Source organism: Acomys russatus, chromosome 14 (assembly GCF_903995435.1).
Source record: "Acomys russatus chromosome 14, mAcoRus1.1, whole genome shotgun sequence".
NCBI classification, from domain to species: Eukaryota; Metazoa; Chordata; class Mammalia; order Rodentia; family Muridae; genus Acomys; species Acomys russatus.
The window spans coordinates 51,833,152-51,847,144 of record NC_067150.1 but is presented as its reverse complement, the minus strand read 5'-3'; the positions used below and the strand labels follow the sequence as shown (position 1 = coordinate 51,847,144).

The 13,993-nt window shown below is 42.7% G+C and overlaps 1 protein-coding gene across 4 annotated transcripts in view; it reads left to right on the top strand.

Annotated features, from left to right (window-relative positions):
* The window catches only part of Lrrc49 (leucine rich repeat containing 49), a 97,507-nt gene that overhangs the window by 70,054 nt on the left and 13,460 nt on the right, over nt 1-13,993 (top strand). For all 4 annotated transcript variants that reach the window (XM_051156572.1, XM_051156570.1, XM_051156571.1 and 1 more), the window contains 3 exons: nt 1,198-1,361; nt 9,800-10,037; nt 11,123-11,308. In XM_051156572.1, coding sequence (XP_051012529.1) covers nt 1,198-1,361; nt 9,800-10,037; nt 11,123-11,308 — 588 coding nt within the window. The remainder of the gene's footprint in view (nt 1-1,197; nt 1,362-9,799; nt 10,038-11,122; nt 11,309-13,993) is intronic.

Below are 13,993 nucleotides of genomic sequence, written 5' to 3'. Positions count from 1 at the left end.
CCAGCATCCACATGGTGGTTGACAACTTTCTAACTCCACTGCCAAGGATCTGACACCTTCTGGTCCCTGGGAACACTGCGCCCATGTGGAGCAGACAGACATGCAAGCTAAACACCCATTCACATAAAATAAACAAATCGTTTTTAAAAAATAAAATAAAGTCAAGTCTACCTTTTGATAATGGTATGGCACCAGCACAGGAGCCCTTTACCCAGTCACTATACTCGGATCTACATAGAATGGAGCATGTCAACGGAACACAGCGTCTTTAGGTTTACATCGCCTTTTCTCAGCAGGGTTCCTATGAGACTGCTGAGTTTCAAGGCCCCAAGTCAGTGGTTCTCAGTGTGTGAGCAGTACTGGAGCTTGTTAGAGCGCAGACTCCTGAGCCCTCCTAATGCTCAGTCAGAGTGGCCCGGGTTCAGCATCTGCTTGTAAAACCCTGAACTTGAGAGCCACTGCCTAAGTCGTCAGTTGCTTTAATTAACTCATCATTCCTGTTCTTCTGGAATAATAATAGTTATCAAGAAAAAAAGTTTACTCAACACTGCTTCTTCTAGTAGCCTACATAATATGTCTTTTATTTTTCAATTTCATGATTTATATACCATGGGACTAGAGAGATGGCTCAACAGCTAAAAGCACTTGCTGTCTTACAGAGGACCTGAGTTTGGTCCAGCCATGTTTGGTGGTCCACAGTCACTTGTAACTCCAATTCCAGGGCATCTGATGCTCTCTTCTGGCCCCCCGGGCACCTACACACACACACACACGCACGCACGCACGCACGCACGCACACACGCACATAAATAAAACCAAGATGAAACACCAATCAATCGCTACCCTTTTCCCGTCTCCCTTATTAATGAGTAAAAATTGAAAGTATTAGTAGTTTTTCTTGCTTTGTTTAAGGACAGAACATATAGCTTTGCCAAGTCAGAGTTTCAGTTAATGAAATAAATATATAACCCACTATTCAGAACAAGAAGTATTCATCTCATAGATAATTTTCCGTGTAGGCTGACATCATTACTTAGAGATGTGAGCTCTGGGTGAAACAGGCTTGTGGGCTTGCTTTAGCAGGTGCATTGGTTGTTTATGTGCAAGGAATTTTCTCTCAGAAATAAATACCAGAAGCTAGTGCTTCTCTCTTCCAAATATGCGTTGTATAACTGTTGTTCCATTAACTTCCCATAGGAAAAGAAAAGGTTAACGATTAACAACGTTGCTCGAAAGTGGGACTTGCAGCAACGAGTAGCCAATATTGCCACCACTCAGGACAGAAAGGACTCCGAGTCTCCTCCTCAGGAACCCTGTCAGATCGATGGAGGCACCATCTCTGCATTTCCAGAGGAAGTAGGGTATGCAATGGCACTATCTCATGCTACTGGCATTTCTGCAGTTGAATTTAGAATGGAAATGGGAGATCATTTTTCACACATAATTATTTTTGAGGAATAATATTTTTTAAGAAAGTCAAAGTTGAAATTAAGAATAGAAAAATTAGAAAATTTTCTTGCTGTAACATTTCCCTAATGAAAAAGCCCTCAGGTGGTTCATTCTTTTTTGCAGATGACTAAATGCAGCCTGTGAGGCGTCTGTCCATACACATGCCCTCCTAGATACCCTGGCTCAACAGAGTGTCTGATCGCTCCCATCCTCAGTGCACCTCCTTTCCTTCCAAGCCTTTTCTGTCTTAGGCTTTTGATGAGTCTATTGCTTGCTGCATCTGTTGTCCTGTGCCCTGAGTGACAGCTTCTACATGAAAGCCAGGCCTGGTGCCAAAGCCCAAACTATTTGGGAAGCCAGAGGTTCACAAGTTCAAGGCCAGCCTGAGCTACAGAGTAAGTTCAAGGCTAGCCCAGGCAACTTACTGGGTCTCTGTCTCAGAGGTTAAGAGCACTGTCTGCTCTCCCAGAGGTCCTGAGTTCAATTCCCAGCAACCACATAGTGGCTCACAACCATCTATAATGTGATCTGATGCCCTCTTCTGGCATGCAGGCACACATGCAGATAGAGCACTCATATATGTAAAATAAATAAATAAATCTTAAAAAAAAAAAGAAAAAAGAAAAGAAGAGTAAGTGAGAAAAGGTTGGGGTGTGGATCAGTGGGAGAGCATTTGCCTAGCATACACAAGGCCAGTTCCAGTCCTTAGAACTGAAAATGCTTTGGACAAATGCTACCCAGAGCTGCCTTAACCCCAAGGAAACTTCAAGGCAACCTCAACAAGGACAGACCTTAGAAGGGCCAAATCCAGACACAGGAAGATATTGCCACAGTTTTGGGGACTGTGATCTGTACTGTGTCCACTGGTTTCCTGTAACCTGCCCCAGGAGTGTGGCTGTCATCTTCAGAACCAGCAACAAGCTATGGCGGGAGAACAAGGGAGTGAGGGTGCCAGTCCGTCTCGCTGAAGTTCAGCAGACCGTTTGCTGTTCTGCAGTGAGTATTCCTCTGGCTATGGCCATTTTTAGATGTCAGAATTCGGAGTATATTGATCTGTCTGCTCTCCCTAGGGTGCACGTTGCTCTGTAGAAGACTGGAGTCCGTAATCTAGCCCCTGTCCCACCTGTTCCCTCCCTCTCAGGACTCTGGTTAGAGTGCATGACCTGCGCTGCGGCACTGTGAGAGCAGTAACGTCCACAGCTGTTGTGCAAACACAGAGCTTGTCAGCAGATAGCAAGCACTTAAACCCCGAAAACTGGCAGGGCTGAAGCGTCGATGGGACCTAATGTACTCTTATGTCAGAGTTAAGCTATGTACTATGACGCCAGCCCTTCTGCTCTCCATGTCACCCGGAGAGAAGAGCTCAGGGTCAAGTTCAGACACCCTCTTTTCATCCTATCTCAAAATGTGCTCAACCCTTCCCACAGTGAGCCATTCGCTTCTTACACAAATTGTTTTTAGTCTGGAATTTCATCTTGCATCCTATTTTTAAAGTTGAAAGAAATGCACCTAGACCCTAGTCCAAAGTTTCTCTTTTGTCTCTTGACTGGAGCTGCACTGCTTGAAGTCCACTGTCACCATGACTAATCCAGACTTGTCATTTTCTTTGAACTTTATTGTTTTGTTGTGTCATTAGTAGGCTGTTATTTTTTTCTGGTACTATATTTTGATCTCATATTTGCTTCTATTTCTTTTTTTTTTTTTTCATCCTTTCAGCCTCACCCCTTGCTCTGGGATCTTTTTCTTATTCTCCACTGTCCGGATCAGGAAGCTTGTGCACATCTGTGACTTTAAATCGCATGTATATAGACAAAGGCACCAAAATGTGCATCTGTTCCTTTGTGGCTTGCCCATTTAGTTGTTGCATAAGAAAGAAACCATAAAAATATTGTCCCCACTTTGTTTCATTAGTGTTTTTAAAATTAACTAATATATTTATTCACTTTACATCCTGTTCGTAGCCCCATCTCTCGTTACCTTCCAGTCCCGTCCTCCCTTCTTCTCCCTCATTCCTCCTCCCCTATTCCTCAGAAAAAGAAAGACACCTTCCCATCCGCCTCAGCTCATCAAGTTGCACAGGACTGAGCATGTCCTCTTCCCCTGTGGCCTGGCAAGGCAGACCCACCAGGGGGAATTGACCAAAAAGCTGGCAACAGAGTCCACATCAGAGATAGCCCCCTCTCCCCTGTCTAGAGGACCCGCATGAAGCCTGAGCTGCCCATCGGCTCCATCTGTGCAGGGGGCCTAGGTCCAGTCCATGCCTGCTCCGTGGCTGGAGCTGCAGGCTCAGCAAGCCCCTCTGGCCCCTGGTTACTTGGCTCTGTTGGTTTTCTTGTGAAGCTCCTATCACCCTAGGTCCTTTTCTCCTTCCCCTGACTTTTCCACAAGACTCCCTATGTATTGCCCAGTGTTTAGCTGTGAGTCTCAGCATCTGTTTTGAGGCACTGCTGGGTGGAGCCTCTCAGAGGACAACTCTGCTGGGTTCCTGTCTGCCAGCAAAGCAGAGTAATAGTGTCAGGGGTTGGCTTTCTCCCATGGGTAGGTCTTATGTTGGGTCAGGCATTGGTTTGCTGTTCCTTCAACCTCTGCTCTATCTGCTCTGTTTATCCCTGTACTTCTTGTAGGTAGAGTGAATTTGGGGTCAAAGTTTTTGTGGGTGGGTTAGTGTTCCCCTCTATGTAATAGGAGACTTGTCTAGTTAGAGGCTGATAAATGCTTTCAGCAAAGTAGCTGGATACAAAATCAACTCAAAAAATATCAGTAACCCTCCTGTATACAAAAGACAAATGGTCTGAGAAAGAAATTAGGGAAACAACACCCTTTACAATAGCCACAAAAACCATAAAATATCTTGGTGTAACTCTAACCAAGCAAGTGAAAGACTTATACCAAAAAAAAAAAAAAAAAAAAATCAGGTCTCTGAAGAAAATGAAGATATCAGAAGCTGCTTACCAAAAGCAACATACAGATTCAATGCAATTTCCATAAAAATGCCAACACAATTCTTTACAGACCTTAAAAGAACAATTTTCAACTTCATATGGAAAAACAAAATACTCCAAATAGCTAAGACAATCCTTTACAATAAAAGATCTTCTGGTGGTATCTCCATCCCTGATCTCAAGAGCAATAGTAATAAAAGCTGCATGGTACAAGCATAGAAACAGACAAGTAGATCAATGGAATCGAATCATAGACCCAAAAATAAACCCACACACCTATGGATGCTTGATTTTTGACAAAGGAACCAAAACCATCCAATGGAAAAAGATAGCATCTTCAACAAATGGTGCTAGTCTAACTGGATGTCTACATGTAGAAAAATGCAAATAAATCAATATTTAGCACCCTGAACAAAGCTATAGTCCAGGTGGATCAAAGACCTCAACATAAAACCAGATATACTAAATCTATTAGAAAAGAAACTGGAGAAGAGTCTTGAACTCATTGGCACAGGAGACAACTTCCTGAATAGAAGGTCAACAGCTCAGGCTCTAAGATCAACAAGTAATAAATGGGACCTCTTAGCCAGGCAGTGGTGGCGCATGCCTTAAATCTCAGCACTCTGGAGGCAGAGGCAGGCAGATCTCTGTGAGTTCGAGGCCAGCCTGGTCCACAGAGTGGGTCCAAGATAACCAAGGCAACAGAGAGAAACCCTGTCTCGAAAAACCATAAATAAATAAATAAATAAATAAATAAATAAATATTTTTAAAAATGGGACCTCTTGAAACTGAAAAGCTTCTATAAGGCAATAGAATGAAATGACAGTCTACAGATTGGGAAAAGATCTTCACCAACCCTACATTTGACAAAGGGCTAATATATCCAAAATATATAAAGAACTCAAAACATTAAATACCAACAAACAAATAACACAATTGAAAAATGGGACACAGAGCTAAACAGAGGATTAACAGGAATATTTCATAAGTATTTAAAGTTTGATCTTCATTAGTCTTTGTCATATTGATTTGCATGTTTAAGGTATGGACTGTTTTTTTTTTTTTTTTTCCTTCATTGGGAACAAGCACTTACTCTAGTGTTGTATTCAGAATACTCTTTTCTTTCCCCATCCGGATCTATCTGAATGCTGCTGCCTGAGCAGTGGGAGTGGGTGGAGGTGTCTTTCTTCCTCGCTCAGTGCTAGCAATTAACCCAAGGCACCACTGTTCTCAGTGAGAACTTTTCCACCATGCTCAGTCCCTAGGTCTAGTCCTTCAGAGTCTCCGTCATGTGTCCCCCAACCCAGCTTCCATCTCACTTCTCACTCACTCCCTATCCATGCCTCAAAAGGCTCTGTCGCTCTCTCAGCATGGCTTGTCCTTCTTCAGCAGTGGACAGGCTTCACGTGGCAGCCCCCTAAAGCTCGCTGGGCCCTCTGCCACCAACAAGCCTTCCGTATCAGGCTGCTGTGACTTTATACCTTTTCAGTCATTATGCACTTACGTTCCTGAATGGCACCTTGGAGGCAAGTGATTTAGACAGGTGTGCTCATCCCTATCTGCATTTTAAATGTTAGAGATTGCATTCCTACATTCTTTATAAATCTTTAAAATTAGCTACCACTTGCCTGTGGGCAGTGATGTAAGCCCTTCTTCCTAACAGTGGAAAGCTAGTATAGAGAGCCACAAAGTCTTTCCTTTAGCATTTCAATTTGTGTTTAAATACTACAGGTGTTTTTGCACTTTAAACCATCTTTGATAGTCGTTAGTATTCCATAATGCTAAAAAGCAGGCAGGTCATTCTTATGTTACAGTGTCCATGACCCTTGACCTGTGGACATACAACTAAATGCATAGGAGCAAGTGTCCATGAAACAGCATGGCTATATAAAGGAAAGGAATTCTTTAACACTTTGCTATATCCATTAATTATTTTACTGTTCCCTGAACTTGGGGAAAGCTCAACAGTAAACGACACTGTAGAGGGCTTTTACCCAACCGAAATGGCAAAATACTAGGTGTAATGTTTCCTTTGCTTACATTGGATGTGTGCAGTGAATCTGGTTTATTTTTGGTCATTTCCTGTCTACACTGGCATTTTAGCCAACACTACTGTAATAAAATATAATGCATAAAATGAATTTCCACACACATGAATGTTGTAATAGAAAATTCATAAAATGAGTTATTGTAGGAATCGGCACCACTTACTCAGTGGGAAAAGAATCTTCCGAAAGACTTGAAGTATTCCTGTTCTTGCCTGTTATAAGAAGCCTAAAGGAAATAAAAAAGAGAAAAAGATGTATACAGACCTCTGGAATAGTGTCTTCTTGCTGGCATGTACATTGAGGTGTGGTCCACAGCTGGCCTGGCTTTTAAGAATTTGATGCTTTACTGCATCAAGTCAATCCCCCATCTTTCCTTAGGTTTCTCCAGTAGTTGGGGAGACACAGGACATTTACTGGTTGTCTTAGAGCTGTTTGAATAGATAATATTTGGACTTGAAAGTAACCACTAAAGAGCTTGCAGGTAATTCCCATCGGCTGTCCTCTGCCTGGCATCCCTTAATGTTGAGTTGGAGAACGTAAGTAGTAAGGTACTTGGCTTTACGTAAACTCAGGTGTGACCTTCACAGAAGATATCACTGGTACATAGCAGGCTTTCAGGAGATGTTTGCTGAGAGAATAAATGAACTAATATGTTCATTTCTCTAACTAAAGATATGGACATATTGGCCATTCATGAGAGGAAAACTGGAAGGGTACTCTGCAACATATAAACGTTGCTTAACAAGCTTTCTGCGTCATTTTTATGGAAATCAAATGCCCTGTTAGAGGAGCAGATTAGTAAGCAGTGGCCTGAGTCTGAGGCTAGCCCCAGCAGCCTCTTCATGAGCTAGCTTGGCCTTGTGTGACCTGGGTCACAGCTGTTCTGTCTCTGCTGTCTAGAGTCCAGCACCCGCCTGTCTCATCTTTGTGAGGTCTGCAGCGGCTGTGGCTCCCTTCAGCTCTGCTTCCTGACAGTGGTACAGCATCCTGCCTGTAGCTTATTGCATTTTCACTCCTTTTCCCAACAGTGTGCTTTCCCAAAATGTACACAAAATAATCACCTTATGATAATAGAATTTTTATTTTAAAGTTGACATTCCATCTTTTAATCACACAGCAGAGGAAAAGTAAGCCACTCCTAAATAGCTGAGATGCAGCAAGATTATTTCCCAGTGCATTTGCCCTTCATTTTGGTATTTAGCCAATTCTCCACTATATTGACATTAAAATTAAACCTTTTCTGTCTGCTGTGGCCATGAGTCACCCCCACATCAAATAGCATTTTTTCTTTGCCCTTTCTTTACTGCATGTTTCTGCCTCACCTAGCCAGGCTTGTTAACTCTGATTGTGCGTCCATATCACTCATTCTGCATGTTTGCCCATGCCGTGACTATGGTTGGAGCATCCTTTACAGATTTAATAGATACCCTGAAAGCCTTCTCAGTTTATTAACTTAAAAAATATTTGTTGAACTGGACATTGCTAGATGCTGCCCTGCTGTGGTAGACAGAGCAGAACTGATGCTTGCAAGGAGCTGCATTCAGTGAGCAGTGTTGCAGTGGGCCGCAGTCGGTGCTGCTGTCACACTTCTTCCTTTTAGTGCAGCAAATGCTGGCTGCTGGCTTCTGCCCCATCTCAGGAACCATGCTGTTCCCCCTGCCTCACTCTGTTGTCCAAAGCACAGTGGATGGAAATAGTTCTTTTGTTCTTTTTCTTTCTTTTTTTGTTTGTTTGTTTGTTTTTTGTTGTTGTTTTTTTTTTTCTTTTTTGTTTTTCAAGACAGGGTTTCCTTGTGTAGCCCTGGCTGTCCTGGACTCGCTTGGTAGACCAGGCTGGCCAGTAGTTCTTCTCTTAATCTGTGCTGTTATCAACTTTCACCTCTTAAGCCCATCTACAGCTCCTCTGCACCACTTCTCATGGGTGTTTGATTATTGCCCATCTCAACCCTTTAACATAAGTTAAGGATGGTATATAAAATAACTGTGTGTATTTTCTTAGTTGGACATTCACGTTGAGTACACAAATGTCATTAGCTAACTTGCCAATGCATAGACAGATATGTAGCAGTTCACTGGTACCTTTGGAATAAATCTGATAAACCAATGGAATGATAGTTTGTCAGACTTACCATTCAACATCAGCATTAGACCCATTGGGGATGCTTCCTAATTATGCACTGTGGAAGCCCATTAGTGGCCTGGAGAGTGTCCAGATGTGAAGACATATAGTCTCTAGCTTCATGAACTCACTATGTAGAGGAGGAAACAAAACTGCCAGCATGTAACTGTAATTTGCTGAGATGTGAACCCCTGGACAAGTGTGCAAGTCCCAGCTAGCTGTACAGGGAGCAGCAGAGAGCACCACAGAGGGGATACAAAGAGTGAGAGTCAAGTGCTGCCCAGGCTCTGAGCTGGAGCAGAGTGATACGTTAAACTTCTAGTTACAAAGCACAGATTTTGCACTGGGTCAAGGAGCTCTATTGGGTCCCTGCTTGCCATCAGGTAGAGTCTGGCAGCAGTGTGGCTCCTACTTCAGCCACAACAGAAATTGCCTCTCAGTGGACTAGCCAGCATGATACTGTGTGTAGCGTAAGTGGTTTTTATCACTCTTATTTCAATTTGAGGAGGAAGACATGGTTGATTTGTATTGATTACAACTGAACAAATACACTTAAAGTTTTTAAGGCCATTCAAAAATAGAGTCAGCATTGCTTCACTCATTAACTAAGATAGAAACTAGTTTAAAGTTATATATTTTGCATTTTATATTGTGTTTTATAAATAATATTTTATAACTCTTATGAAAATATATTATAAAATGTATTTTTCTAGCTAGATAGATATAAATTGGAGAAATATGTTTATATTGATAAAATATCTCAATGACATTTAAAGGATATGAAATTACTGTCTTTCATTAATATGATGAATAATTTGGACTTGGAGGTGGGTTTCTGTTAATAATTTTCCTATTTTCAGCTAAAATACATCATTGGATGTTAAGGCTAATCTTTCAGATGATCTAGCAAATTAGCCGAAGTATGCATGCACATGACGTGGAGGCAAGAGGGAGGTTGTGTGGGGAGGAAGGGGGTACAGCCGGAGAGGGACGAGGTCAGGGAGGAGGTGGGGGGGAGCTTCAACAAGACTGAATAGGAAAATGCCATAACAAGCCTGCTACTTTGCAATCTAATTTTTAAAAATCAAATGAAAAATAATCTAGGCTGCTCTGGGTTTAATTATGAAAATGGAGTTAATGAGTGTAAAACTGTAAGACATTTTCCAATACATTGTTCTAGCCTGCTACTTTTTTTTTTTTTTTTCATGCTTGAAACTTTACTTAAAAAACGACTTTTGCAGGTCTCTAGATCCAGGACTCAACAATGCGTTACAAGGCCTATCTGTCACAGAAACACACTTGGTGGAAGTGGATGGAGAGACCCTCTCACTGTATGGCTCGGGGGCACTGGAGTGCCTGGATCGGAACTGGAGTGTTCAAACAGCCGGCATGGTCACCACCGTCTCATTCACATTCATTGAGTTTGATGAAATTGTCCAAGTGCTCCCCAAACTGAAGATGAAGTTTCCAAATTCCCTGGTAAACACTTCCCTTTGAATTGTTCTTCATTGTGACTTGTGTGTTCAGGCCGAAGCCTGTTTGGGCTTCAGTTTCTATGGTTCTTTTGTGTTGATTTTCTGGCACTGGAACTTAAATTACTTCCATAAATGGCCTTGCAGGTTTGTGCTAATATTAGAAATTATATCTCTATGAACAGTCCTTCATGAAATAGAAAAAACCCAAAGGAATTTAATGCACATTATCTGTCTCAATTTTTACAAAGACGGCCACACAGCCCTATAGCATGTATTCAGGCATTGAAACCGGTGTGCGTGGGACATGTATGTTCATTATGTGATCTGACACTAGTCCTGCAACAGCACTGGGAACACTTGAGTCTGCTGACTGGAAGGCAGCCTCCCTGACCATGTGGACTGCACCAGTTACGGATAGGCACTGGGAGTCAGTGATTCACAGGGAGGCTCCTCTTGAGCTTTTCCCTACAGTGAGCCTCTCTGCTGACCCTGTTATGGTGTGTGTCTTTCTTCCTCCTTAGCCCTAAAGAGGATAAGTAGTAATAGAAGCAGGCGTTTAGGAAGAATATCCGCTTTGCAGATTGGCCATTTGCTTTAGCATTTCTGTTTTAGTGTTTTGAGTCTCCCTGGCCAATTGAAGTAACCAGCATGGCTTTCAGAAAGGCGCAGCATTAGCAATACTAGTTTTCAGGACCGGGCTGATCCCTGTACTTTGAAATTTCTGGAATGTTGCAGTCTCTCCTTTACACGGTAATGTTAATGTAAAATGTGTAGATTTGCAAAGCTTGAAAGAGTCTGAGTTATTAGATAACGTTAGGGAATCCTGGATGCTGATGGATGAGGACATCCTTTACAGAGGAGCCACCCAAAACGACTGGAGTTTTGGGCAGTTGCTGTTGATGGCTGATGAATTGAGCACATGAAGTTAAGCAAGCTTAGAGCCTTCTGTTGATTTAATGTAACTGAAAATGTGTTTCCTAAGCCTGCAGCTTACAGGGTTCCGTGGGAAATGACCTGTGAAGTGTTAATGTTAGCATTTAAGGTGGTTCAACTCGGAGCAGAGACCTTGCATGCCGTTTATTATTGCAGCACCTTAAATTCAAGGAGACCAACCTTGTAATGCTGCAGCAGTTCAACGCCCTAGCACAACTTCGTCGGGTTGACCAGTTGACAATCGATCCTCAGGGAAACCCAGTGGTCAACTTCACACTCTGGAAATACTACGTGCTGTTTAGGCTCAGCCACTTCAGCATGCAGAAAATAAATGGAACAGAGGTAAGGAAAAGCAAAGCTGACTACGGAAGGAGCTCCCACTTGACGGAGCCCCTGACAGCACACACACTGGGAATCTAACTATGCTAGAATTGTTTAAAAATACCGTTTCTTAAAAATAAAATATGAGCATTCAAAATATTAAAAAGAAGAAACCATACATAGGCAATGCATGTGCACATACGCACCCCCACACCCCACAAACAGGCACACACACTCACACACATGTCCATTGGACAGAATCTGAAGCAGTGAATAGATTTTTCCCAGTGAGTAGATTTTTTTTTTCCCTGTTCCCTGGTGAACAGAAGCTACATCTCCTGTTGTTTGTGAGCATTCACGGAAGAGAAACATTGAAGAAAATGACATTTTAAAACGTCTAACTTCTGCAGGTGAGACAACCTTTGTTATGTTTCAAAGTGTTCTGCAGACTGTGGCGGACAAGAGAACATGAGAAGTCAGAGTAAATGTCCCCTCCTAAGGAAGGGAAGAAAAAAAGTGAAGAGAGAAAATCTGAGCTCAAGTCTGGACTGTTCTATTAATAATTGGTCATGGCTGCTGTGGCATGATACAGAATAACTCAGGCATGAGCTGAATAAATGGAAAATTATTAATGGAAAGCTAATTTTAGATTTATCTTTTTCCTGAATTTGTCACAAGGCTAATCCCCCAGCTACTCAAAGATTGTGTTCTCTTTAGATACTAACTTGGGGAAAGGAGGGAACTATGCTTTTATCACCGTTGAAGCGAAATAATCTTACAAAGGGAAGCATCTTTAAGCTGTTGTTAGTCTCACTGTGGTCTTGAAGTTCAGAAGACTCCCCTATTATAAGATGAACTTTATAGTCAGCTTTGCTGGCATAAATCTGGTATTGCTTTATGACTCGGACACCACAGCTACCTCTGGCCTTAACCTACAAAATCCAGCATGTAGCATCGTGCTATGTGGGCCAGTGTCAAAAGTGGCCATACTATGTTTCAACCATAGTTGAGTGTCAGCCTTTTGTTAAAGTGCCAGGAGAGTCTGGAGCCTTGAGATAGCAATAAGTCTCCCCAGCTAGCTCTTCATTCACTCAGCATTCAGTCTTGTGTGCCCTGCAGGTCTGCGTCAGACAGAGCTTGTAGCTCCTAAGGCCTGGTAATTACTGGGATGGTTTTCACAGTCTGGACTAGAAATATAAAGATAAGTTCTTTGGGCTATGAGTGAAGGATTCTTCCTCATTGGCCTGTCTGGGGTTGCAGATTAGCTGTAAATAGTGACCTACTCAGATGTGGGCTTGCCTCGTTGCGCGATAAGGAAGAATGTTGTAATTGCACAGAACATTAAACAGAACCAGTGCAGCATTCTAGTTTAACTTTTAGAAAGTGTCAGTGTCGCTGGGCGTGGTGGCGCACGCCTTTAATCCCAGCCCTTGGGAGGCAGAGGCAGGCTGTGAGTTTGAGGCCAGTCTGGTCTACAAAGTGAGTCCAGGACAGCCAAGGCTACACAGAGAAACCCTGTCTCAAAAAACTAAACTAAAAAAAAAAAAAAAAATGTGAGTGTCAGGCATAGTTGACATGTTATATAATACCTGAAAGCTATGCCTTCACACATAGCCTTGCCACTTTCTGTGTTTCCTTCTGTGCTCCCCTTTCTGTAACAGCCTGTATTGCTGGAGGGAGAACTGACTGCTGAGCATCAAGAACATGGAGCAGTGGCCTGCGCTGGCCACTAGGTGACTGTGTTGGACCAGACAACTTAGTTGTCAGCTCAAGGAAGGCTTTGGGCAGGCCCAGGATAGGGAAAAGCTGGTCCATACGACTGATGTGAAGGAATTGTATGTTTGAACTGTGGGGTTTTCCCCTAGAGAACACTTCTGTAATATATTATCACAAATACACACACCTGCTCTTCCAACACTGGAGAGGCCGAGACAGGAGGTTGGCCGTGTGACCCTGTCTCGTGCTGCCAAAATGCATGGTGTACTGCAGAGATGGCTCAGTCTGAAAAGTGCCTACTGTGCAAGTATGAGAACCAGGGTAGATCCTCCAAACCCACGTAAGCTAAGCCTGCCTATCAGCACATATCTGGACCCCTAGAACTGGGTGGGACAGAGAAAGGTAGGTCCCAGGAGCTCACTGGCCAGCCTGACTATGTACACCTACAAGATCTAGGCTGAAGGACCTCATAGCCAGCAGATTGAGAGAGGCATGGGAGACACTTGACATCAACTCTACCCTATATGGGTGCATGCGTTGGTGAGTATACCTACACATGCACACACATACACAAGCATGCGTGCGCATGCACACACACACACACACAAACCTTCTCACCAAATAAGTAAATAGATGAAGGCCCCTCTGTTTTTAAAACTCCAAACTTATTTACACAAAAAGAAGGGCGTTCTCAGCTTCTGCTCTGCTGACACTGGGGCAGATAGCCATTGTGGTAGTCCTCCTCTGCATATGAAACAGTTAGCAGCATCCCTGGCTCTATGCACTAGATGTCAGTAGCACCCCTAACCAGACCAGATCTTGCCAAATATTCCTGAGGGAACAATTTGGATACTGGTTGGTGAATCAAATTATACTATGTAGATTAACTATTGAAAATGCAGATTACCATATTTTATATTATTTTTTAAAAATGTATCTCTTTAATGTCATGACAATAGAATTTAAAACTCAGACAGAAACTTTTTCAAA